The following is a 23,703-nucleotide window of genomic DNA, read 5'->3' on the forward strand; positions in this document are numbered from 1 at the left end:
GAGGTTTTTTTGATAAACGTCGATGTCAGTAGCTGCTCAGGTGAAGTCAGTCCAGTTGTTTTTGTTCCCAATAATCAAAACAATAAAATACTAACTCGCTCACACAGCATGAGAAGATCAGAGCATGATGGTGACAGACAAGAGGAGGCCAGCTGGCCCATCCAGCTGTTTAATCGTTGGGAGTTATTTGGCTCCAGGATCTCCTCCAGCTGTGTTTTGACAGAGGGGTGTCACAGCTCCACATGGTGCAGAGGATTTCACTGTCCGGGTGTGAGCTCTTACTGCGAGCAGTCCAGCCTGCTGTGTCTCTCTCTCCAGGCCAGTGAGCCCAGCCTGCTGTCTGGCTCTGCCCTGCAGTGTGTGGGCCAGCAGGGTACGTCCAGGGCTTCGTGCTTCACCTGCGCAGTGACCCCCCTGTGAGCCACACAGACCTGCGGAGCGCTGAGAGAGTCACGAGCCCATCTCTCCCCCGAGAGACGCTAGAGGAGCAGATGGACAGGGCAGTGTCATGTGGGTGTGATTGTGATCTCCATCCACCCAGCGCAACAGCGAGCCCCTGATCTCTGTGTGCAGCAGCTCTCCTTCCTTCCACAGGGACTGACAACACCCCGCGTGTCTGATAATTACTAGAAACTCATTAGTCTGACCATCTCATCTCATGTTACTCTAAGGGGTTGTGGAACCTGTTTCACACTCCCACCACTGTTTGTGTAAAGCAGTACTCCAGTGCTGTGATGGAAACCCACTTTCTTGTCAACACCTCTGAGAAGTTAATCATTCTGGATACAGTAAGTCCCTCCTGTATCTCCTGCAGCTGAGATTCACTGGTGTTCAGTGTGACGTATTCAGAGGTCGTCTGGTCACAACCAACTGGAATCTCAAGGCTGTACTCCTGAGAAAAGCCAGGATTTTGTCCTCAAGTCCTTTACAACAAAGGCATCCTAAAACACAAGCAAGTTCCCTCTTTTAGGAAGAGAACCACAAGCAAATGGAATCCTTAATAGAAACACCTGTCACGCTCGTAAGCCCCTCCTCTTAAGGAGGCTCCAGCCCTTCCTAGTTTATTGTTGATCTCCTGCACCTGCCTCCGGTTCCTGCCCCCCGTGCTGTACAAGCCAGGCGTTCCTGCCAGTCTGGGCTCAGCTGTGGAAGATGGACACCTCTGTCACCACCTTTGTCTTTGAGGACAACATCAAGGAAGTTAAGGAATTTCTACAGGTAATAGCTCCTCTTCCTTTTATCAGCTGCCCCCACTGACTGGACACTCCACTACATTGACACTGCACTAAGAGAGAGGGGTTCATACAGACACACTGACTGGACACTCCAGTACATTAACACTGCACTGAGAGAGAGGGGGGTTCATACACACACTGACTGGACACTCCAGTACATTAACACTGCACTGAGAGGTTGGGGTACCTGTGGAAGAAGGTCATGAGGGACAGGAAGGACAGCTCTCCCAGTCCGCCGGAGACACTGGTGAACACCACCCCTGAGAAGCGTGTTGGGGTAGAAACCAGAGAGAGAACCATGATCAGTGGCAACAGCACCCCCAGGTGTCACAGGCCCAGAGGGGGGACCCTCAGCACCTGTAGCTTTCATCAAGACCACGACAGCTACCCTGGACAACGGCCACTGGAGCCCAACCCGTATCTACACTGCTACAACATCCAGCGCTACATCATGCAGGCCAGCAGCCACGTCACCCTGCAGCTCCCAGCTGGCAGCCCACTGGAGCCCAGCAGTGTGAGCCTGTCAGAACCTGGAGGGAAGACTCCTGGGACAAACTAAGGCTGCTGCTGGAAGAGGTGTGAGTGGGGCCAGCAGGGGGCGCTCACCCTGTGGCTCATGTGGGTCCTAATGCCCCAGTATATTGTTTAAATAAAAGCTGCTGCAATTTTCACTAATCGCGATCTCTTAAACGCGTGTGATTTGAATGCTCTGTGTCATTTTCGCAAAGTTATTGACATCTGAAAAATCGTGGTCTCAAAAATAGGCATTTTAATAAGCGAAAGTCATGAAAACCGGAGAAAACAAATGACTCTGAACTACAGTATAGCAGGGTTTACTGTCTCCTTTTACAGATGGACGATAGCATACCAGATTCACACTCACCTTTTTCTATACATACATTGTCATTGATCTCTGGAGTACTAAACACATCATACTGAATTAAACCTACAAGGTTCAGAAATATGTTTCTTGTCTTCTTCCACAGCTCGACAATAACACAGCAGATTTACACTCACCTGATTTTAAACAAACGGGATGTTTACAGTGTTAATTACAGTCCAGATTCAGAGCGAATTTTTTACACACCGATATTTTACATAGAAGACCGATACAGCTTTGTGGATCTCTGTCTCTCGTGGTTTTATTGAATGTGGCGCTATTACACAGGCAATGCACTGGGATAGGGGGGTGCTGTTCACGAGCCAAGAGCATTTAAACACCCACACTGCTGCAGCTAAGTGTTTTACACACCGGGGTTTGTGCGCCAATAACCCAGAGAACGATCTTGGGTATCGCACACACAGCTCCTCATTGCAGAGCTCCTGCAGCCTTTCTTCAGTGTCAGCCAGCACTCAGGGAAGAGACTTTTACCACCCTTTCGACAAGGGTGAAACACACACAAGGGCAGTAAAGTGTATGACATTACATGGACAGATCTGAATGACATTTTAGGCTCTCGAAAAAAGTAAATAATTAAATAGCCCATTTGTTTTTTGCCAAACATTCTTGCGATCGATTGACTGACAAGTACTCCGCGATCGACTGATTGGGCACCCTGGTTTATATAGATTAAACAAGGTTGAAGACAACACCAGGAATGCGTTTAACTTCACTTCTTACATGAACAGTTATTTAGCAGCTCAGCCATCTACTAACTCGCCTGCTCTAGGGAGTGTCTCACAATTACCACACTAACCACCGCACAAGGGAGTGTGTTAAAACTACCTCTCACGACACAGTCCCTCTATGGACAGAGAATCGTCCACATGAAATGTCCAAACGGCAGGACGGAAGACAAGACTGACACGGAGCCCAAGTTTCTGTCCGTGAAGAAAAAAAATGAATCCTGGATTCACTTTAGGATTTTGGGCTTTCATACTGCTCAGGCGGGCGCCCTTACCGCATCAGGTCAGCCCCCCACCGTCAGGGGCTCGAACCCGGGACTCCCGCGTCACTTAAAAAGGACCCAGCCCGGTGAGCCAAAGAGAGATCTCTTACAGCCCAGTCGCTGTAGTCCTGCTATCACAGGGAAGGGCGGCGACGTCACCGCTCTGGTAAGCCAGCTCTTACACACCCTGATGGCCGTATGCGTTACAATATGAAGGAAAACAGAGCTTTCACCTGGCGATTATCTCGATTTATTGGGAACTCAAATAAAGAAAAGAGCAGGAAAAAGGAGTAACGGGCACAGCGCGTCCACACCGCACTTTCCCCTGAGACACAGGTCAAATAAAACTGATTTTATTTAAACATTAAACGTAACTCTAAGGGGAGCCGTGTACTAGATTGTCAGGGCCTGGAGCTGCTCACAGACACAGCGCTGGTGATAAACTACAACTCCCATAACCACCCTGAGCCACTTCCTGTTTGCGTCACAGTCCCTATTCCTCCTGGCTGTGGTGACGTCAGCGGGTCCCTCCCTGTTCTGGCAGCTTCACGGTCACCGGCGCGCGCAGGAGAGACTCACACGGGATTTCATTTTTAAAAGTATATTTTCTTAAAAATGGCAAAAAAAACACAGCAGGGTTTCCAGAGATATTTACAAGTCAGGAGTATAGCAGGCTGGTAGCGAGGTATATCTCCCTGTCTCGTACATGTTATTTTCCCACGTTTAATTTTAAAACATTTAATATAACTCATTTAAACACAACACAACATCATCATTTCTACAATTACTACTATATTTCTGACCTCACCTCACTACCCGTCAGTAAACCCGTCTCCCAGTGTGAGCAGTGGACAGAGAGCTGGGAGAGAGTCAGCCTGTGTTCATGAGTTAGTGACGGGTTTAATCTCCACACTGACAGCAGGCAGCAGCTCAAGGTCTTTATCTGAATCCCAGGTACAGAAGACAGGATAGATCTTCTCCCCCTGAGGGAAGACCATGTCAGTGAAAGTGTAGACATGAGCTCTGGACTCCACTGTGTAAAAGGAGACCTTCCTCTCCTCAATATCCACACACACCCCCAGCTTCCTAGGCTGCAGACTGAGGGGGAGACGGGTCGCAGGGGCAGTGAGAGCAGAGAAATCAGACAGGTAAGAGTCCAGACACCAGTAACCCTGCTGGGGAGAGAAGCTGAACCTCCCTTTCCTCTCTGCAGACTCTCTGGTCACTCCTATTCTCCAGTATCGATTCACCTCCACCTCCCAGTAGTGTCTCCCTGAGGTGAAGGCCTCCCTGCTCACGACAGAAGGACAGTTATCAAATCTGTGAGGATTGTCAGAGAGACTCTTCATCTGTCCCCATCTCACTCTCTTCCCATCCTCAGACAGGCTGAGCTCACAGTGAGCTGTATCAGGGTCCAGAGTCACAGCAGCTGGGGAATAAAACACAAACATCACAACAGGCTCCTGCCGATCACAGTCCAACTCAACTCCATCAGACTGTGAAATGTCTTTGTCCCCAAACACACCGAGAGAGAAACACAAGTCAATTACTAATGACTGCTCTTCCCTTCCAGAGAAACGACATCTTCTTCACTGTTTCACTAGTGTTACACATGGGAGTGATCCCCAATATCCTCTAAATACAAACATTAAACACTTGTTTTCACAGCGATGAAACTTTATGTTTTTAAACGACATTATTAATAAACACAGGACCGACCGGACTGCAGGAGAAACTACAGCCCGACCACTCGCTTTCAAACACTTCACAACCCACCACAACGACCTGTATACTGTAAGAAACTGGACAGCCTGTCTGTTAAACCGGTTTATTTCAAATCCCAGTTCGGCAGCTCGTTCATCTTCTCTAAGACCATTTTCCTGACGACGCAGAATAAAAAAGTGCTGAATTCAAAGACTGCATAATGCAAGTTTTTACAGAAAAAAAATATAATGGAAAAAGCAAAACCTTGCTGAAATATAAGAAAGCCTTCCCACTTACTTTGAAAATGCGAAGAAATATCCAAAGTATTCAATTTAAAACAGAAATAACACATCCAGAAACCCGGAGAGAAGACGAGAGAAACAGAGGCGCTCATACTGACTTCAGACCGCTCGCGATCACTGTCCGCCTCTCTGATAGGGCACACCAGCTGTCAATCAGTGAGCTCTGACCACTGACAGACAGGGGCGGGGCTTATACATGCCCAGAGCGAATGGGGGTTTTAATCGATTCAAGAAGCTTTATTCGCATGACTAATGAATACTGACTTAATACTCTCCTCATACTTAATACTTCAGTGTAAACTATTAATACTTAATATTGAGTAAATACTCCCCTTTGCCTGTCTGCCTGTCAATCTAGTGAAGATCAAAGATATTCTTATCAGCTCTTATTTTTTTACTCCTGGAGCCTAGAAAGGCTGACACAGCCACCTACATGAATTCATAAAAACACCAGCAGCCATAACACTCTGCAACTCACAACTGGCAGCCCACTGCAGCTCAGCAGGTGTGAGCCTGGTCAGTACCTGGATGGGAGACCTCCTGGAAAAAACTAAGGCTGCTGCTGGAAGAGGTGTGAGTGGGGCCAACAGGGGGTGCTCACCCTGCAGTCTATGTGGGTCCTAATTCCTCAGTATAGCGATGGGGACATGATACTGTAAACAGGTGCTGTCCTGTGGATGAGACTTAAAACAAGGTCCTGTGTGGTCATTAAAAATCCCAGGCTGTTTCTTGAAAAGAGTAGGGGTTTAACCCTGGTGTCCTGGCCAAATTTCCCCCTGGCTTTTACCCATCATGGCCTCCTAATAACCCCCCTCTCTGAACTGGCTTCATCACTCTGCTCTCCTCCCCACTGAGAGCTGATGTGTGGGGAGTGTTCTGGCACACTATGGCTGCAGTCGCATCATCCAGGTGGGGCTACACACTGGTGGTGGTGAAGGGGAGTCCCCATTACCTGTAAAGCGCTCAATAAGTGTAAGCAATTATTATTAATACCTGAATTCATTTCTGGGCTCACAGTGCCTTTATTTCAGTGATGAGAGAGGTCGCCCTCTTCTGGACACTGCAACTCTGAAGCCATCATGACAACATCTTCCACTGATATTTCACACTTATTCTGTGTAGAACAGGACACAGTGTCAAACACTGACTTACTCCACAGGAGAGTCTATCAGTCTGGAAACACAGACACCTTCTAGATCACTCTTGTATGAAATGAGGTCCCCAATATCACAGGCAAACACCCCAATACACACTCACTCTGGTGGGACTAGTGAAATAATATTGACACTCCAGTGTCATTCTTAGTGAAACACACCACTGGGTCTCTTAATGACCAGGACCATGTGAGAACACCAGCTGGGCTGAAGAGAAAGACCCCAAAGTTATTACCCCTGGCCAGTAAGAGGAGCCCTGCAGTAAATGTGAAACTGCAGAAACATGTCCTGTACAGAGTGTTTGCTCACTCTTTCAACACTGAACAGAATACATTTACAATGACTTATACCTGCTGTTGGCTTCCTGTTACTGTTGGTCCCAGTAAACAGCAAGCCAGCAATGAACAAACTGTGTAACGGGTTGTGTTTCGTCCTGAATTCTTTTTCTTTTTGTCTGTCATTCCCCTATCTCTTCACATTCATCTGCGCAAAATACACAGAAATACTGTTTCTTCCCCCTTCAACTTATACCTCTCCTGCATTTTACTTTGTAATTCCCAATTCAAGTGTATTTGATGTCTGCAGACTGTAGTCTAAAAGCGTTTGAGGTTTTTGTGCTTAAAGATTTAGTGACTGACTAACAATAACCTAAGACATTCTGATTTTGGCAGGATATCAAGAACAAATGATGTTGGGTTTTCCTATCGCTCTGTTTGTTCAGACAGATCAAGTCCTGACTGTTTCTTCCTGCTGACCCATCAGCCTGGTTGATGTGTGAAGAGAAGCAGTCATTTCTCAGACCAGAGAGAGGCCTACAGGCCCCAGAGGAGCCCCTGTACCAGAGTCCCACTGCTGCCGCTCACAAGAGGCTGTGTGTCTGTGAAGCTGCAGGGGAAGAGCACTGTCATCATACCATCATTATTATGAGACTGGCTCTGCTCCTGAATATTCCAGTTATTCACAAATCCAGGGTCTCAGACTCTGACACATTCTGACAGATGGAGAATGGCAAAGGGACAACAAGAACATAAACTGGACAGAGAGGACCATCAAGGTCAACGTGTAACTGGGCCTGTGGAAGACTCGCACGCTGACTCTCATGGGGAAAGTGAGGGTGCTGAAGGCAGGCACCCTGCTGGCTTTAGCTGACCAGATGTGCCAGACAGTGGGGAAGGGGGAGAGATGTGCCAAATTTCCTCCTGAAACTCCACTGCATCTTCTTGTGCAACCTCTGTCACTAGGGGCTGGACCCCATCAGTCACAATTCTCAGTACTTTGTCAGGCTGTGGTTCTCCCTCCCAATGAAGCATCTGATCCAGTGTCAAACACTAGTCCTAAAGCAGAAAACTGACCAGAGACCTACTAGGAGGTATGAGGCCATGAGACAGCCAGAGCTCTGCACCAACTAAAGGCACTATACAAGGAGGAGGAAGGAGGAACTAGTCACCAGGGAGAGACAAATGATCCTACAGGTCACCGGGGAGGGGTGACGATCCCATGGGAGACCTGGGTAAAGACTCAACCCAGAGGACTAGACAACAAGCTGAAGGCCCTCAGCTGGATGTCTGTGCACCAGAGCTGGTGACCAGAGAGGTGTCATGCCTTCTGCAGCCAAAGGACGCTCCTACTCTGTCCTGTCCCCAGTTCCTTGTGCTTTGCTGTCCTTCCGGTGTCTCTTTCTCTGGGGATATATATGTCCGGGTCTCTCATTCCCCTTCGCTCATCATTGACGTTCGGATGTCCTGAGACCCGCCCAGCACCAGGTCGCCCCAAGTCCGCTGCCTGAGGACATTGGTTTCTATATGACTTCTGAACAGCTGAACTGTTTCATCAGAGCAAAAGAGCACTGGACAGTACTGAGGGCTGAAGAAAACCCAGAAAAACCTATTCTTTAGTGCTCCTGTTGAGAAATGGACAATCGCAGTTTCAAAGCCAGGACTGCAGCCAGTGGTAACATCCAGGAGGCTTGGAGGGGCTCTTATTGTGTGAACCAGCCTCACTGACCACTTGCAAAATAGAATGATTGATAATGGACAATCACTCTTTTTGAGACGATTTAAATTCTGTAGAGGAGTTGTTGTCAGAATTGTATTCTCTGTAAGCACTGTGCACTGCACATTGTCGTAATAAAGTGCATTTTCTTAAATAAACTACACCCACTGGAACTTCTGTGTCCATCTGTGTGTTTGACACAGTGTGTCTCTGATCCACACAGAGTGACTGTCTGCAAGCTTGACTTTCTGAATTCTGAATTCAGACGTGTATCAGCATGTATCAGAGTGAGAATCACAGAGAAATGTCTCATCAGGGCTGCAGTAACAGAGTAACAGGAATAACATGTTCTACTGGACTGGGACTGTAGCCCCTATTAAAACGTTCCTGTTAAACTATATACAGCACAATATAACAACACACTTACTGTCATAAAGATTTGTGAGACTGGAGATTTTAAGACATTTCACCTAGAATTTGAATCATTGACTGATAAGCTGCTCTGATAAATACAGTCACTGCACAAAAAATACATTGACAATATAAGAGAAAAACAGGAAATATATAAGCTGTCCAGAAAGACATCAGTGTGTTTCTCTACTAACCTGTTGTGGAAATCTTTATTGATTCCTTCTTGCAGAGATCCTCCAGTCGCTCTTTCAGTCCTGATACAGCTCTCCTCACTGCCTCAGGAGAGAAGTGTGGACGGACAGGGACACTGGGTGAGTCTCCAGCTCCAGGAGGGACACAGACAGACTGGAAATTCTGCAGCAGAAAATTGAGAGTTTCCAGTCAAACACAGCACACATTCCTGGGGAGAAGCCAGGAGCAGCTCTGTGTGAGAGACACCCTTCTGTACTGCAGAGTCACAGAGCAGTGATGTTACCTGGAGGAAATGGATGTGATCCTCTGTGTGTGAGAGCTGGTTCAGCTCAGCGTCTCTCCTCTTCAGCTCAGTGATCTCCTTCTCCAGTTGCTCTAGAAGTCCTTCAGCCTGACTCACTGCACCCCTCTCTTGAGCTCTGATCAGCTCTGTGACCTCAGAGCGCGTTCTCTCAAAGGAGCGGATCAGCTCAGTAAAGATCCTGTCAGTGTCCTGTACTGCTGTGCGTGCAGAGCTCTGAGGGAGGAGACACACAGTGGATTATTGCACAGGAAAACACTCAAACTACATTATGCTGTATGCTCTGTTTCCAAAGGGTACTGTCCAGTGTCCAGCTGTGCAAATGTGTGTCTGTGTGTCCACTCATCTGGTGAATACCCACTCTGAGTGACTCCACAGCCTGTCTCAGCTCCTGCAGCTTCTTCTCTCTCTCCTGGAGTCTCTGCTGGGTTTGTGTCTGTGTCTCCCCCAGCTGCTTCTGTGGAGAAACAGAGACACTCAGGACATTTCTGCTGTAAGAGAATCATATCACAGAGACACCCCTTAGAGTCACCATGGGAAATCCACACTCTGTATCCCTGATGTCTTATCCACACGAGATGTGTTTCCTGGTCCTGTCTGACATGCTCCTGTTTCATGTCTAATCAACACCGGCAGCGTGTGCAGCGCAGCAGACACCTGACACCTGGGTCTGCACATCTGTATGTGAGGTGAAATGTAAAAAGGAGATAATTGTGTTTCAAATGATATATAAAACATCATCTAGAGATAGTTCAGGTAGGGAGCTGCGTCAGCATGCGTAGGCTGCAAAGGAACAAGCAATAGATTTATTCCATACTGAAAACAAAGAAGAAAGAAAACACAACGTTTCGACCGTGGAGCCTTCTCACACCTGATGAAGAATAAACCTATTACTTGTTCCTTCAGAATCTAGAGATTTCAGATTTCATTCATCTCAATATACACTAGTGTCCTGACTGCTCTCGGCATCTCAAAACAGAGGACTACAGCAGTGCTGATGAGCCTTGTTGCCACTAGTTTCTCTGAGTGGTCAGAGGAGACCCTGTGGCTGACGTGCTTGACCGCTGGATGAAGTTCTGGACCAGGCAGACCCTGTGTCCGACCACATCTCACATCCTGTCTGCTTCTGGGAAAATTCAGATCATTTCAGAGGACAAAAGGAAACATGTTCTGTGTCAGATTGACTCCAGCAGAGCCCAGCGTGAGTCTTGTATTTAATAAAGCAGGTGAAGGTATTATACCACAGTTCACTGGTTTATGTGTCTGAGATCCACCACCTGCCTATTAGATCCCCTTCCCAGCACTTTATTTCAATCCTGTTTCTCTGCTTTCTGCCCCATAGTCCTCAGTATAATAAATGAATCCTTGAGCACTGATGTGGTACCAGTGGCTTCACAACTGCTGCTGTTACCCCTGTGTGAGAAAGAGAATCATGGCTCTGGACAGCCTGAACAACTTTCACCCTCTCTCCAACTTTCATACCCTTTCATTACCTTTTCATGCAGAAAGTTTACAGTGTGCTGTTAGATTTCAGGTATATAATCCTCTTTGAACTCCAATATGGTTTCAGACAACTTCACAGCACAGAAAGTGCCCTGGTCAAAGTCACTAACGATCTTCTAACGGCTTCTGATTCTCGTTCTCTTTCTGTCCTCATTCTTACTGAGCTCAGTGCTGCTTTCGACACTGTCAGCCATGACCTCTCACTTTCTTGTCTTGAGACTGTGTTTGGAGTTTCTGACACTGCTCTTCAATGGTTCCAGTCTTACCTCACTGATCACTTTCACTCTGTCTCTCTCGGCGATTGTAGCTCTGAAATTGGACTCATTAAGTCTGGTCTTCCTCAGGGGTTGACACTGGGCCCCCTACCCTTCAGCATGTATGAGTTCTGATGATACTCAAATCTGCAGTACAGTATGTCCATACTAAACTGACACTGACATGTCTCTGCTCTAATTGCTTCTCTGACATAAACACATGGATGACTCACAATTTCCTTCATTTAAACTGCGACAAGACAGAAGTCATGCTTCTTGGCACACCAATGCAGTATCCTTATCTGTGTCGCTCCACAAGCTGGGGTATCTAAACCCACACTGAACAAACTTCAGTATGTCCAGAATATGACAGCCAGAATTCTGACCAGGTCTAGTGCAAGTGATCACATTACTCCTGTCCTGAGGTCCCTGCACTGGCTTCCTATCAGGTTTCCTGTTAACTTCAAAGTCCTCATGATCCCCTAAAAGTCTCTGCATGGCTTGACACCTCAGTACCTGTCAGAGTTACTATCATCCTACTCCCCACCTCACAACCTTCACTCTTCTTATTCTGGTCTCCTGTCTGTCCCCCAAGACAGCACTCTGGGTGACAGGGCTTCTCCTGCTGCAGCCCAGAGCTCTGGAATTCTATCCCTGTGGATATCATAGAGTCACCTTCCCTGAGCTCTTTCAAATCCAGACTCACAATCTTCTGTTTCAGAAGGGTTTAATTTAAATGGGTCTGTTTCTGCTTCTTTGCTTTTATGCTCTTTTCCAAAACCCCCTTCTACCTTCTACCTTTTGTGTTCTGTAAAGTGCTTTGAGAAGCCATTTTAAATCTATCATATAAAATAGAGTTTATTATTATAAATAATAATACTATTGTGCTGAAATTAAAGCAAGACTTAATTAATGAGGGTGCAGTCTGTTCTAGAGGTGTTGAGTGTGTTGTGCATTAATGAGGGTGCAGTCTGTTCTAGAGGTGTTGAGTGTGTTGTGCAATAATGAGGGTGCAGACTCCTCTAGAGGGGTTGAGTGTGCTGTGCATTAATGAGGGTGCAGTCTGTTCTAGAGGTGTTGAGTATGCTGTGCATTATTGAGGGTGCAGTCTGTTCTAGAGGTGTTGAGTGTGTTGTGCATTAATGAGGGTGCAGTCTGTTCTAGAGGTGTTGAGTGTGCTGTGTGCAGTTGTACAGCTTCACTGGTGCTTCATGAGGACAGTAAAGAGAGAAACAGTGAAGGTGAGGAGGAGGAGATAATGAACAACAGATAGAAGAACAGGAGACACGTCCGAGACACAAAAAGTGTGGATCACAGCTGAGTACATGAGCAGGACTCAACAGTGGAGATCCAGCATTACAGATACAGTAAATACAGTCCAGAGATCACTTAGAGCCCCAAATATCCTAAATATCCTTTTTACATCTTGTACTAGACACTTTATGAACAGACACAAAGTCCTCACCTGCTTCTCAGTCCTTCCTGCTGCAGCTGAGACAGTTTCATGGCCTCTGTGTTCATCCATTACACAAAGATAACAAACACACTTCTGGTCAGTACGGCAATAGACCTCCAACGGTTTGTCATGAGTGGAGCAGATCTTCTCCTGCAGTTGTCCTGTGGCCTCAACCAGCTTGTGTTTCTTCAATGGAGCAGCTTCATAGTGAGGCTGGAGGTGAGTCTGACAGTAAGAGGCCAGACACACCAGACAGGATTTCACAGCTCCCCTCTGTCTCCCAGTGCAGACATCACACAGCACATCTCCAGGGCCAGCAGGACTGTGAGCAGGAGGAGGGCCACTGAGCCCTGTCTCCTTCAGTTTCTCCACCACTTCAGCCAGGATGGTGTTTCTGTGAAGATCAGGTCTTGGAGTGAAGGTCTGTCTGCACTGGGGGCAGCTGTAGATCCCAGTCTGATCTTCCTGATCCCAGCAGTTCTTAATACAGCCCATACAGTAACTGTGTCCACAGAGCAGAGCCACTGGATCCTTCAGCAAATCCAGACACACTGAGCAGCTGAACTGGTCCTGAGAAACTGAAATACTGCCTTCTGCCATTTTTCTGACAAGTAAAAGCTGCACAGAGAGGAGCAGTAGAAAAGGAGCTGCAGTGAGGCTGTTTCTAGTGAAACAAACCTGATCTCTGAGTTTCACTTCCTGGATCTGCACAGAGCGGCAGGGGTGTGAGTATTAGGGGGTGTGGTTGTTAGGGGTGTGATTAGGGTTGTCAGGGGGAGTGGTTTAGAACTGCAGTTATGAAACTGCTTTGGTGGTTGTTGTTTGGGGAAGGTGTGGGGTTGTAAGAGAAGTGACTTTCTGTGTCATTTTGGACTCAGCCTGACAGAAAGAAGTTTTTTTAATAAACGTCGATGTCAGTAGCTGCTCAGGTGAAGTCAATCCAGTTGTTTGTGTTCCCAATAATCAAAACAATAAAATACTAACTCACTCACACAGCATGAGAAGATCAGAGCATGATGGTGACAGACAAGAGGAGGCCAGCTGGTCCATCCAGCTGTTTAATCGTTGTGAGTTATTTGGCTCCAGGATCTCCCTCCAGCTGTGTTTGACAGAGGGTTGTCACAGCTCCACATGGTGCAGAGGATTTCACTGTCCGGGTGTGAGCTCTTACTGCGAGCAGTCCAGCCTGCTGTGTCTCTCTCTCCAGGCCAGTGAGCCCAGCCTGCTGTCTGGCTCTGCCCTGCAGCGTGTGGGCCAGCAGGGTACGTCCAGGGCTTCGTGCTTCACCTGCGCAGTGACCCCCCTGTGAGCCACACAGACCTGCGGAGCGCTGCAGAGAGTCACGAGCCCATCTCTCCCCCGAGAGACGCTGGAGGAGCAGATGGACAGGGCAGTGTCATGTGGGTGTGATTGTGATCTCCAACCACCCAGAGCAACAGCGAGCCCCTGATCTCTGTGTGCAGCAGCTCTCCTTCCGTCCACAGGGACTGACAACACCCCGCGTGTCTGATAATTACTAGAAACTCATTAGTCTGACCATCTCATCTCATGTTACTCTAAGGGGTTGTGGAACCTGTTTCACACTCCCACCACTGTTTGTGTAAAGCAGTACTCCTGTGCTGTGATGGAAACCCACTTTCTTGTCAACACCTCTGAGAAGTTAATCAGTCTGGATACAGTAAGTCCCTCCTGAATCTCCTGCAGCTGAGATTCACTGGTGTTCAGTGTGACGTTTTCAGAGGTCGTCTGGTCACAACCAACTGGAATCTCAGGGCTGTACTCCTGAGAAAAGCCATGATTTTGTCCTCAAGTCTTTTACAACAAAGGCATCCTAAAACACAAGCAAGTTCCCTCTTTTAGGAAGAGAACCACAAGCAAATGGAATCCTTAATACAAACGCCTGTTACGCTCGTAAGCCCCTCCTCTTAAGGAAGATCAAGCCCTTCCTAGTTTAGTGTTGATCTCCTGCACCTGCCTCCGGTTCCTGCCCCCCCTGCTGTACAAGCCAGGCGTTCCTGCCAGTCTGGGCTCAGCTGTGGAAGATGGACACCCGGAAGTCCAGGAGCGACTCAGCGGCACAGGCTTCATCACGGTGTCCTGATCTTCTGGGTCCGGGATGAGGGAGCATCTGGCCCTGGACCCCCTTTTATTCCCCCGATCCTCCACCAGATCCCGCTCCGGCTTGTAACTCTGTTCGTCTGTCAGGATGGATCACCCGGTCTTGGACTATTGCTACACTCATGGATTCACCTCGGACTCCCTTGGACAGTTTGCCTCGGACACACCTCCCCCGAACACCAGCGCACCGTGGACACGCCCCTGTTTCCCTCCAGCCTCCTGCCTGCCTCTTTCCCCCTGTTTTCCTCACTCCTCCCCGGATTGTGCCGTCTGCCCAGGGTCCGGAAAGAGACGCGCTCGGCCGGCCGGTTTCCCTGCTGTAGCTCTTCTGCGTCAAAGGGGCCCTGCGTGTCGTCAGCGGCGTGGCCCTGCAGTTTGTAAGAGGGTCTCGGAGCCGGGGGTCCGCTCTTGGACGGTGACGGTTTCATCCGTGAGGGTCTGCTCATACCCCTTCTCCAACACTCCCTTGATTCTGGACACCCGCACCTGGTCACCCACATTGGAGTGAAAACTTGGGACGGTTTAATAATCATAATTCCTCACACTTACATAGCGCTTTTCTGGACACTCCACTCAAACTGCTTCACAGGTAATGGGGATCCCCTCCACCCCCACCGGTGTGCAGCCCCACCTGGATGATGCGACGGCAGCCATAGTGCGTCAGAACGCTCCCCACACACCAGCTCTCAGTGGGGAGGAGAGCAGAGTGATGAGGCCAGTTCAGAGATCACCCTAGACTGTTCTCCAGCCCTTAAGGGAGTCGTCTGGTGGGACGGAGGCCGGAGATCGCTCACTAGCCGTGTGGGAGAACTGGGGTTAGAAGAGCAAACGAGATCAGTTAGGACCCCCGTGGAGCAGGAGGTGTTTCTGTGGGGCGGCGCCTCCACGTTTTTGTGTTGATAGTTCCGCTGAACCTCTCTACCGCCCCAGCCCCCACGTCGCTGGCCGGCACGAGATTTCCGGTCTTCTAGCGTTTGAGAGCACCTTGGGAGGTCCCGCTTAAGAAATTCCTCTCCCCTCGGTGAGCCTGTCTCTCAATAATAATAATACAGTGTGTGATCTCCTGTCCCAGCCTGAGGAACAGACAGTGAGCCTGTCTCTCAATAATAATAATACAGTGTGTGATCTCCTGTCCCAGCCTGAGGAACAGACAGTGAGCCTGTCTCTCAATAATAATAATACAGTGTGTGATCTCCTGTCCCAGCCTGAGGAACAGACAGTGAGCCCGTCTCTCAATAATAATAATACAGTGTGTGATCTCCTGACCCAGCCTGAGGAACAGACAGTGAGCCTGTCTCTCAATAATAATAATTCAGTGTGTGATCTCCTGTCCCAGCCTGAGGAACAGACAGTGAGTCTGTCTCTCAATAATAATAATAATACAGTGTGTGATCTCCTGTCCCAGCTTGAGGAACAGACAGTGAGCCTGTCTCTCAATAATAATAATACAGTGTGTGATCTCCTGTCCCAGCCTGAGGAACAGACAGTGAGTCTGTCTCTCAATAATAATAATAATACAGTGTGGAAGAGCTCAAGGAGAGATCCCGGAACCAGAGATCTTATTTTTCCGAGTCCTGTAGATGGTGAGTTTGGCCTGGCCCAGCAGAAAATTAGCGAGGAGGTTCTGAGTTTTCCGTTTTTTTGTACGACCCAAACACGAAAATAATGTCACTGAAGACCAGGCCAAGGTTGGTGAAGAGCCGGATCAGTACGGCAAACATGGGCGACAGGCGGGGGCAGGCGCTGTAGCAGTGGAACACCGTCTCCCTCTGAGCGCAGAAATGACAGGCGTCAGACACCCCCGGGTCCAGAACCGACACAAACGAGTTGAGGGCTCAAGGAGAGATCCCGTCGGTCTGGGACTGAGCGCAGGAGACACTAGCAGACCAGGGAAAGGAGGCTGTGTGGTTGGAAGGTGATGGTCCTCAAACAGACCCTGGACCAACAGCATCTCCTCGAGAGGCAGAACAGAGCGAAGCTGACTAAGAAACCTGTCTACACACCGCCGTGAGTGTAGTCCTGGAGCGTCACACGCCCACTCCACGCTGCGCCAGCAGCCCTGATCCACGTCCAGCAGGTGGTGAAGCTGTGTGACGTTGGCGTGGACCAGTCTGCTGGTAAAGTCCAAGGAGCGGCCCGGTTCTATGTCCATTCGTAGATTGTGTATTAATGGTTCCCTGAGTGTCCAGTATAGACTGGGCCGCTCCTCTTCCCTCTGCACGCACAGATGCCGCCAGGCCTCCAGGAGACTGCGCTGGAAAGGCGGCAGTGGAGACAGGTCAACCCTGCTGGTGTCCATCAGGAAGAGCACACAGTCGAGCCCGAGATGTCCTGCTCGACGCAGCAGGGTGAAGGTCAGCTCCTTCCAGGACAGCGAAGCCGGGCCGAACAGCAGCTTCTGCACTGCCTGCAAGCGAAAGGCGTCCACCCGGCTCTGGATGTCGATGAGTCCTTGCCCTCCGTCCTCTCTGGGCAGATAGAGGACGCCCCTCCGCAGCCAGTGCAGTCCGTCCCAGAAGAAGTCGAGGAGCGTGGCCTGCAGCTCCTCGACCAGTCCGGCTTGTGGCTCCAGACACACCAGGCGATGCCACAACATCGAAGCCACCAGGGTGTTGACAATCAGAACCCGGCCTCTGTAAGAGATCTGGGGGAGCAGCCAGCGCCAGGAGTCCAGACGACCTTTCACTTTTTTGAGGAGCCCCTCCCAGTTCTTTTTCACGCTGGCCTTGTCCCCCAGGTGCACCCCCAGGTATTTGAGTCCCCCTCTGGTCCAGCTGAGTCTCTCCGGCAAGACTGGGGGACCCATCTCGCTCTACTCCCCCAGGAGTAGGGCGCTACTCTTGTCCCAGTTTACTTTGGCTGATGATAGCTGCTGGAAATCACTCAAAGTTGTCTGTAGCGCCCTGACATCCTGTTCTCCTCCGACCACGACCATGATGTCATCAGCGTACGCCGAGATCTTGACAGTGGAATCGGGGCAGCCCGGGATGGACAGGCCCCTGATGACAAAGCGCAGCTGATGTAGCAGAGGCTCAATGGCAAGGGAGTAGAGCATTCCTGAGAGTGCACAGCCCTGCCTGACTCCCCTCCGCACTGGAAACGGAGCACTCAGCCCTCCGTTGACCTTTAGCACACTGAAGATATCACTGTACAGCACCTGAATCATGGCAACAAAGACAGGGCTGAACCCGAAGGACCTCATGGTCCTCCACAAATACTGATGTTCAACCCTATCGAAGGCCTTTTCCTGGTCTAACAAAATGAGACCAGTATCTAAACCCAATAGTCTGGAGGTGGCCAAAACATCTCGAATCAGAAATATGTTATCAAAGATTGACCTTCCGGGCACGCAGTACGATTGGTCGGAGTGCACCACAGACCCCAGCACCACCTTCAGCCTGTTGGCCATAGCCTTGGACAGGATTTTATAATCCACACACAGCAGGGCAACAGGTCTCCAGTTCTTAATGTCACACAGGTCCCCTTTCTTGGGCAGCAGGGTGACAACAGCTCTCCTGCAACTCAGTGGCAGGTCCCCCTGCTCCTGACTTTCCAAATATACATCGAGAAGGTCAGGACCCAGCACAGCCCAGAAGGCACGATAGAATTCGGCTGGCAGGCCATCGAGACCAGGGGTCTTGCCATTGCTCATGCCACTGAGTGCAGTGGAGAGCTCCCCCAGGGAGAGAGGCCTCTCCAGCCCTGCCCTCTCCTCTTCGGGGACCTGTGGAAGGTCTTCAAGGAACCTGCGTGTGCGGACCGAGTCCTCACTAGCCTCGCTGGAGAAGAGCGCTTTATAGAACTGCATGGTCCTCTCCTGGATCTGCCTGGCCTCGTGCAGCTCCTGCCCTGTCTCCGAGCGCAGGCAGTGGATCTGTCGGCTCTGGCCCGGTTTCTTCTCTAGGCCGAAGAAATAGCGAGTCGGGGCGTCTACCTGTGATGCACTCTGAACCCTAGAATTTATTAGAGCTCCTTGTACTTTTGTGTCCAGAAGGCCAATGAGTGATTCTTTTTGGGTGTGGAGGTCATCAATTAGCCTCCTGTCTGCACGACACTCCAGAGCCTGGTGGAGCTCCAGAATGTCTCTCTCCAGAGCCTTCATGGACTCACGGATACCTCTCGTGACACTTCCAGTGTACTGCTGGCAGAACTGGCGAATCTGCACCTTGCCAATATCCCACCACTGCCTCAGGGAGACAAAGTGGGCTTTCTGACTCCTCCACTGCTGCCAGAAGAACACGAGGCAGTCGCAGAAGTGAGCATCGTCAAGCAGCTGGGTATTAAAGTGCCAGTAGGCACTGCGGGACCTCACTGATGGCACAGCGACTTTGCAGACAGTGAGACAGTGGTCCGACAGGCCCACTGGACAGATGGAGCACTGCTTGACGATGCTGTAATGATGTTTACGGCAGTAGAATCGGTCTAGCCTGGCCAGAGAGAGGGTATTCCCCCTGACCTGGGCCCAGGTGTACTGCCTCGTGTCCCCATGACATCTCCTCCAGATGTCAGTGAGGTCAGACTTGACGAGGATCCTGCGCAGCTCCCTGGCCGACGGGCCATGTGGCTCTGCGTGATTCCTGTCCAGTGTGCTGCTCTCTGTGCAGTTGAAATCCCCCCCCAGGAAGACCAGCTCTTCAGGCTGGCTGGTCGCCAGTGGAGTCTCAAGCTCCCTGAAGAGGGTGACCCTCTCCCCGCCGTCGGTGGGTGCGTAAACGTTAATAAAAACAAACGTTTTCTTCCCGACAACTACTCGCACGAGTAGCAGGCGACCCTTCACCACCTCCTGGATAGCGATAGAGAGGGGCTTGAACCCCACAGAGAACAGCACCGCGACCCCCGCGCTCACAGGGGACCCGTGACTGTACACGATGTCCTTCTGCCACTCCCGCTGCCAGGCGACGATGTTGGAGCTGTCGGTGTGGGTCTCCTGCAGGAAAGTCACCTGCAGGCTCTTTTGTTTGATGACCTCCAGCACCGCAGCTCGCTTCAAAGCCCTCCTGCACCCATCGGTGTTCAAACTCCCTATTCTAATGTCGCCCATGTTTGCGGAAAAGAAAAAAAGAAAAACATAAAACACGAACAGACATGTGGCACGCAGACGGATAGTGATGTGACGTGAGGGACAGGACTCATTCGTGCTGAGGTGCGTTCCGCGGTCCTGCCTTGATCTTACCTAAAAGGCTCTTCAGCCGCCATCTCTCCTGATCGCTGAAGTTATTCGCACCCGAGCCCCCTCTTCAGATGGCGCGTCGCGGAGAGGACAAAGAGCTCGGTGTCGGAAAAAAAAGTCCCTCGACCACAGTTCCCCTCTTACCTTTAGTCTTCTCTAAGAACTCACTGCTGCTCTGGAAACTGTAGCCTCCTCTGCAGCTCCGCCGGGCCGAGGAGCCCGAGGCGAGAGAGGAGTCGGTGAAGCCGCCCTCGTCGTCGCTCCCGGACTCCGAGTGGACACTCCAGCGCGTCCTCACTCTCCCGGTGTCGGAGTCACTCGCGGCCCCCGGGCCGGCGACAGAGCCGCCCTCCACCGAGCTCTCTGTGCTGCGCTTCTTCTGCACCGCACTCTGCACAGAATTTTCGTTCGCTTTCTCCGTGGCGTCTTAAAACCATCATCTATTTTCCAGATGATAACTCATTTCCTCCCCACACCGTGTCTACAATTTTGCTGGCGCTTGAGACGCGTTTTTCCCCTGTCGGTGTCACTACCTGCTCTCTCTCTCCTGACTCTCCTGAGCAGCGCTCATCTCTCCGCCAGCGCTCATCTCTTGCTCTCCCGGTGTGGGGGCTCCCTGCTCTTCTGAGGGCTGCGGTGGTCCACTCTTTACTATCTGCTCTCCTGATTGGGACGCCACCGGCTCGGGCTCACCTGCTCCCTCCAGCGATCTCCTCTCCTGCACCCCGGCCGTGGGCTCTGACTCCCCGCTGCCTCCCTGCGCTGCTCCGCTCCCCGCTGCCTGACGCTGTCGGCTGGCCTCCTGTGCGCCCTGGGGCTGAGGCTCCCTGCCCGTCTCTTCCTCCACCTCCGGGCAGTTCTTCACCACATGCCCCTCGCTCCCACACCTGAAGCACTTCATCGATTCCGAAGTCACGAATACAACATAGTCGCAGCTGTCAATACGAAATTTAAGGGCCACATTGATCTCTTCCGTGGGGTTTTTTAGGATGACGTAGACCTGTCAACGGAAAGAGACGACGTGCTTCAGCTGCGGTGCCCTGCAGCCCAGAGGGGCCCTCCTGATCGGAGAGACCACCTGTCCGTATCGGGACAGTTCCCTCTCCAGCAGCTCGTTCCTCATGAACGGAGGCACGTTGGAGAGGGTGATCTTTCGAGCCGGGGCCGTGAGAGGCAGTACCGGGGTGAAGGTGCCGTCCAGGACAACTCCCTTCTCCACCAGGGTGTTTGCCAAATCGGTAGACTGCAAGAAAATGACTATACCTCCACTCATGCGGGAAGCGGACCTGATGTTCCTGCAGCCCACGACCTCCCCGACCGCAAGAACGCACCTCTCAAGCGGACAGAACTCTGCAGGGGAGATTTTCACACCATGGCGACGAGTTAGTTTCTCAAAGGAGAGGTCTGGAGGATCAGGGCCTCCAGAACCGGCCATGATGAGAAAATAAACCCTGCTTTTCCCCAAAAAAGACAGAAAAACACAAACCCAGTGAAGAAAACACCGCCACACGATCAAACCCACCGAAGCTCCGCCCACTCACACACTCAGTCTCGCGAGAAACACACAGAGAGAGAGAGAGACTCAACCACATCACAGCACAGATCAAACAGCAATATCTCACACACTGGGACACACACACACAAACACAACATAAACTGGAATGCTACAGAACCTTAAACAGACAATACACACTAGCTGAATATTTGACCAAAATAAAAAATAACAAACAGAAACAGACCCTGACGAAGTACAGGCTCAGTGACCACAACCTGGCCATAGAAACTGGGCGACACAGGCAGACCTGGCTGCCCAGAGAGGACAGGCTGTGCTCCCACTGCCAGCAGGGAGAAATAGAGACAGAGGTGCACTTCCTACTGCACTGTGACAGATACTCTGGGATTAGAGAAACATTCTTCCCGAAATTCAGAAATCTAATCCCAGAGTTCCCACACCTGCCAAAACCACAACAGGTCCCAATCCTACTGGGAGAGGGAGGAGGGAACTCAGTTGATCTGGCAGCCCAGTATGTGATCTCCTGTCACAGCCTGAGGAACAGTGAGTCCGTCTCCCAATAATGCTCCAGCTGCCTACAGTATGTCAATATTATATAATATGTCTTTGTTGTAAATGTCTGTAACATGTCTGTAGATTTTATTTTACTTCTATTTTTTGTTTTGTTCTATGTTAATTTTATTATTTTTATTTGCTTTGGCAACACTGATTGTACCCATCGGTCATGCTAATAAAGCACCTTGAATTGAATTGAATTGAGAGAGAAAAGTGAATACAGACACTGACTGGACACTGATAGAGAGGAGTGAAAAGATAGAGAGGGGAGAGAGGAGAGAGAGGGTAGAGAGGAGAGAGAGTGGAGAGAAGATTGAGAGGGGTGAGAAGATGAGAGGGGCGAGAAGATAGAGAGGGGAGAGAAGATAGAGATGGAGAGAGGAGAGAGAAGGGCAAGAGGAGAGAGGGGAGAGGAGAGAGAGGGGCGAGAAGATAGAGAGCTGGTGAGAGGAGAGAGAGGGGTGAGAAGATAGAGAGGGAAGAGAGGAGAGAGAGGGGAGAGAGGGAAGAGAAGATAGAGAGGAGAAAGAGGAGAGAAAGGGGTGAGAAAATAGAGAGGGTTGAGAGGAGAGAGTTGCGAGAGGAGAGAGAGAGGAGAGAGGAGAGAGAGGGGTGAGAAGATAGAGAGGGGCGAGAGGAGAGAGAGGAGATTGAGGGGAGAGAGGAGAGAGAGGGACAAGAATATAGAGAGGGGCGAGAAGATAGAGAGGGGTGAGAGGAGAGAGAGGGGTGAGACGATAGAGAGGGGAGAGAGGAGAGAGAGGGGCGAGAAGATAGAGAGGGGAGAGAGGAGAGAGAGGAGATTGAGGGGAGAGAGGAGAGAGAGGGACAAGAATATAGAGAGGGGCGAGAAGATAGAGAGGGGTGAGAGGAGAGAGAGGAGATTGAGGGGAGAGAGGAGAGAGAGGGACAAGAATATAGAGAGGGGCGAGAAGATAGAGAGGGGTGAGAGGAGAGAGAGGGGTGAGACGATAGAGAGGGGAGAGAGGAGAGAGAGGAGATTGAGGGGAGAGAGGAGAGAGAGGGACAAGAATATAGAGAGGGGCGAGAAGATAGAGAGGGGTGAGAGGAGAGAGAGGGGTGAGACGATAGAGAGGGGAGAGAGGAGAGAGAGGGGCGAGAAGATAGAGAGGGGAGAGAGGAGAGAGAGGGGAGAGAGGGGAGAGATGATAGAGAGGAGAAAGAGGAGAGAGAGGGGTGAGAAAATAGAGAGGGTTGAGAGGAGAGAGTTGCGAGAGGAGAGAGAGAGGAGAGAGGAGAGAGAGGGGTGAGAAGATAGAGAGGGGCGAGAGGAGAAAGGGGAGAGAAGATAGAGAGGGGAGAGAGGAGAGAGGAGAGATAGAGACGAGAAGATAGAGAGGGGCGAGAGGAGAGAGAGAGCTGAGAGGAGAGAGAGGGGAGAGACGATTGAGAGGGGTGAGAAGATGAGAGGGGCGAGAAGATAGAGAGGAGAGAGAGGAGAGAGAGGGGAGAGAGGGGAGAAAAGATAGAGAGGAGAAAGGAGAGAGAGGGGTGAGAAGAGAGAGGGGCGAGAGGAGAGAGAGAGGAGAGAGGAGAGAGAGGGATGAGGGACGAGAAGATAGAGAGGGGCGAGAAGATAGAGAGGGTAGAGAGGAGAGAGGAGAGAGAGGGACGAGAAGATAGAGAAGGGCGAGAAGATAGAGAGGGGTGAGAGGAGAGAAAGGGTTGAGAAGATAGAGAGGGGAGATTGGAGTTAGAGGGGCGAGAAGATAGAGAGGGGAGAGAGGAGAGAGTAGAGAGAGGGGCGAGAAGATAGAGAGGGGTGAGAGGAGAGAAAGGGGAGATTGGGGAGAGAAGATAGAGAGGAGAAAGAGGAGCGAGAGGGGTGATAAAATAGAGAGGGGTGAGAGGAGAAAGGGGAGAGAACAAAGAGAGGGGAGAGAGGAGAGAGGAGAGAGAGGGACGAGAAGTTAGAGAGGGGTGAGAGGAAAGA

General features: G+C 50.4%; 1 protein-coding gene across 2 annotated transcripts; it reads right to left on the bottom strand.

Annotated features, from left to right (window-relative positions):
* Positions 1-3,351: 3,351 nt before the first annotated feature.
* On the bottom strand, positions 3,352-14,219 carry LOC107075990 (E3 ubiquitin/ISG15 ligase TRIM25-like). Of its 2 annotated transcripts, none has more exons than XM_069187863.1 (5): positions 12,403-14,214; positions 9,542-9,637; positions 9,163-9,396; positions 8,882-9,041; positions 3,352-4,553 (listed from the first exon to the last, which is right to left on the bottom strand). In XM_069187863.1, exons 1-5 carry the CDS (start codon positions 12,991-12,993, stop codon positions 4,006-4,008), a joined length of 1,629 nt encoding a protein of 542 aa, XP_069043964.1. In that variant the 5' UTR covers positions 12,994-14,214; the 3' UTR covers positions 3,352-4,005. The 2 variants fall into 2 exon arrangements, with proteins under 2 accessions (XP_069043964.1, XP_069043965.1); XM_069187864.1 differs by lacking the exon at positions 3,352-4,553 and adding an exon at positions 6,129-6,244 and having other exon boundaries at positions 12,403-14,219.
* Positions 14,220-23,703: the final 9,484 nt, after the last annotated feature.

This window comes from Lepisosteus oculatus, chromosome 4, assembly GCF_040954835.1.
Source record: "Lepisosteus oculatus isolate fLepOcu1 chromosome 4, fLepOcu1.hap2, whole genome shotgun sequence".
Taxonomy (NCBI): domain Eukaryota; kingdom Metazoa; phylum Chordata; class Actinopteri; order Semionotiformes; family Lepisosteidae; genus Lepisosteus; species Lepisosteus oculatus.

What these genes read in the sequence shown, in the direction of transcription:
- LOC107075990 (XM_069187863.1), bottom strand. Translation starts at nt 12,993, where the DNA reads ATGGCAGAAGGCAGTATTTCAGTTTCTCAGGACCAGTTCAGCTGCTCA. An exon ending in AGGCTGTGGAGTCACTCAGA is followed by an intron (nt 9,397 to 9,541) that starts GTGGGTATTCAC and finishes CTCCTCCCTCAG; the next exon opens with AGCTCTGCACGCACAGCAGT. An exon ending in AATAAAGATTTCCACAACAG is followed by an intron (nt 4,554 to 8,881) that starts GTTAGTAGAGAA and finishes TTTATTCCCCAG; the next exon opens with CTGCTGTGACTCTGGACCCT.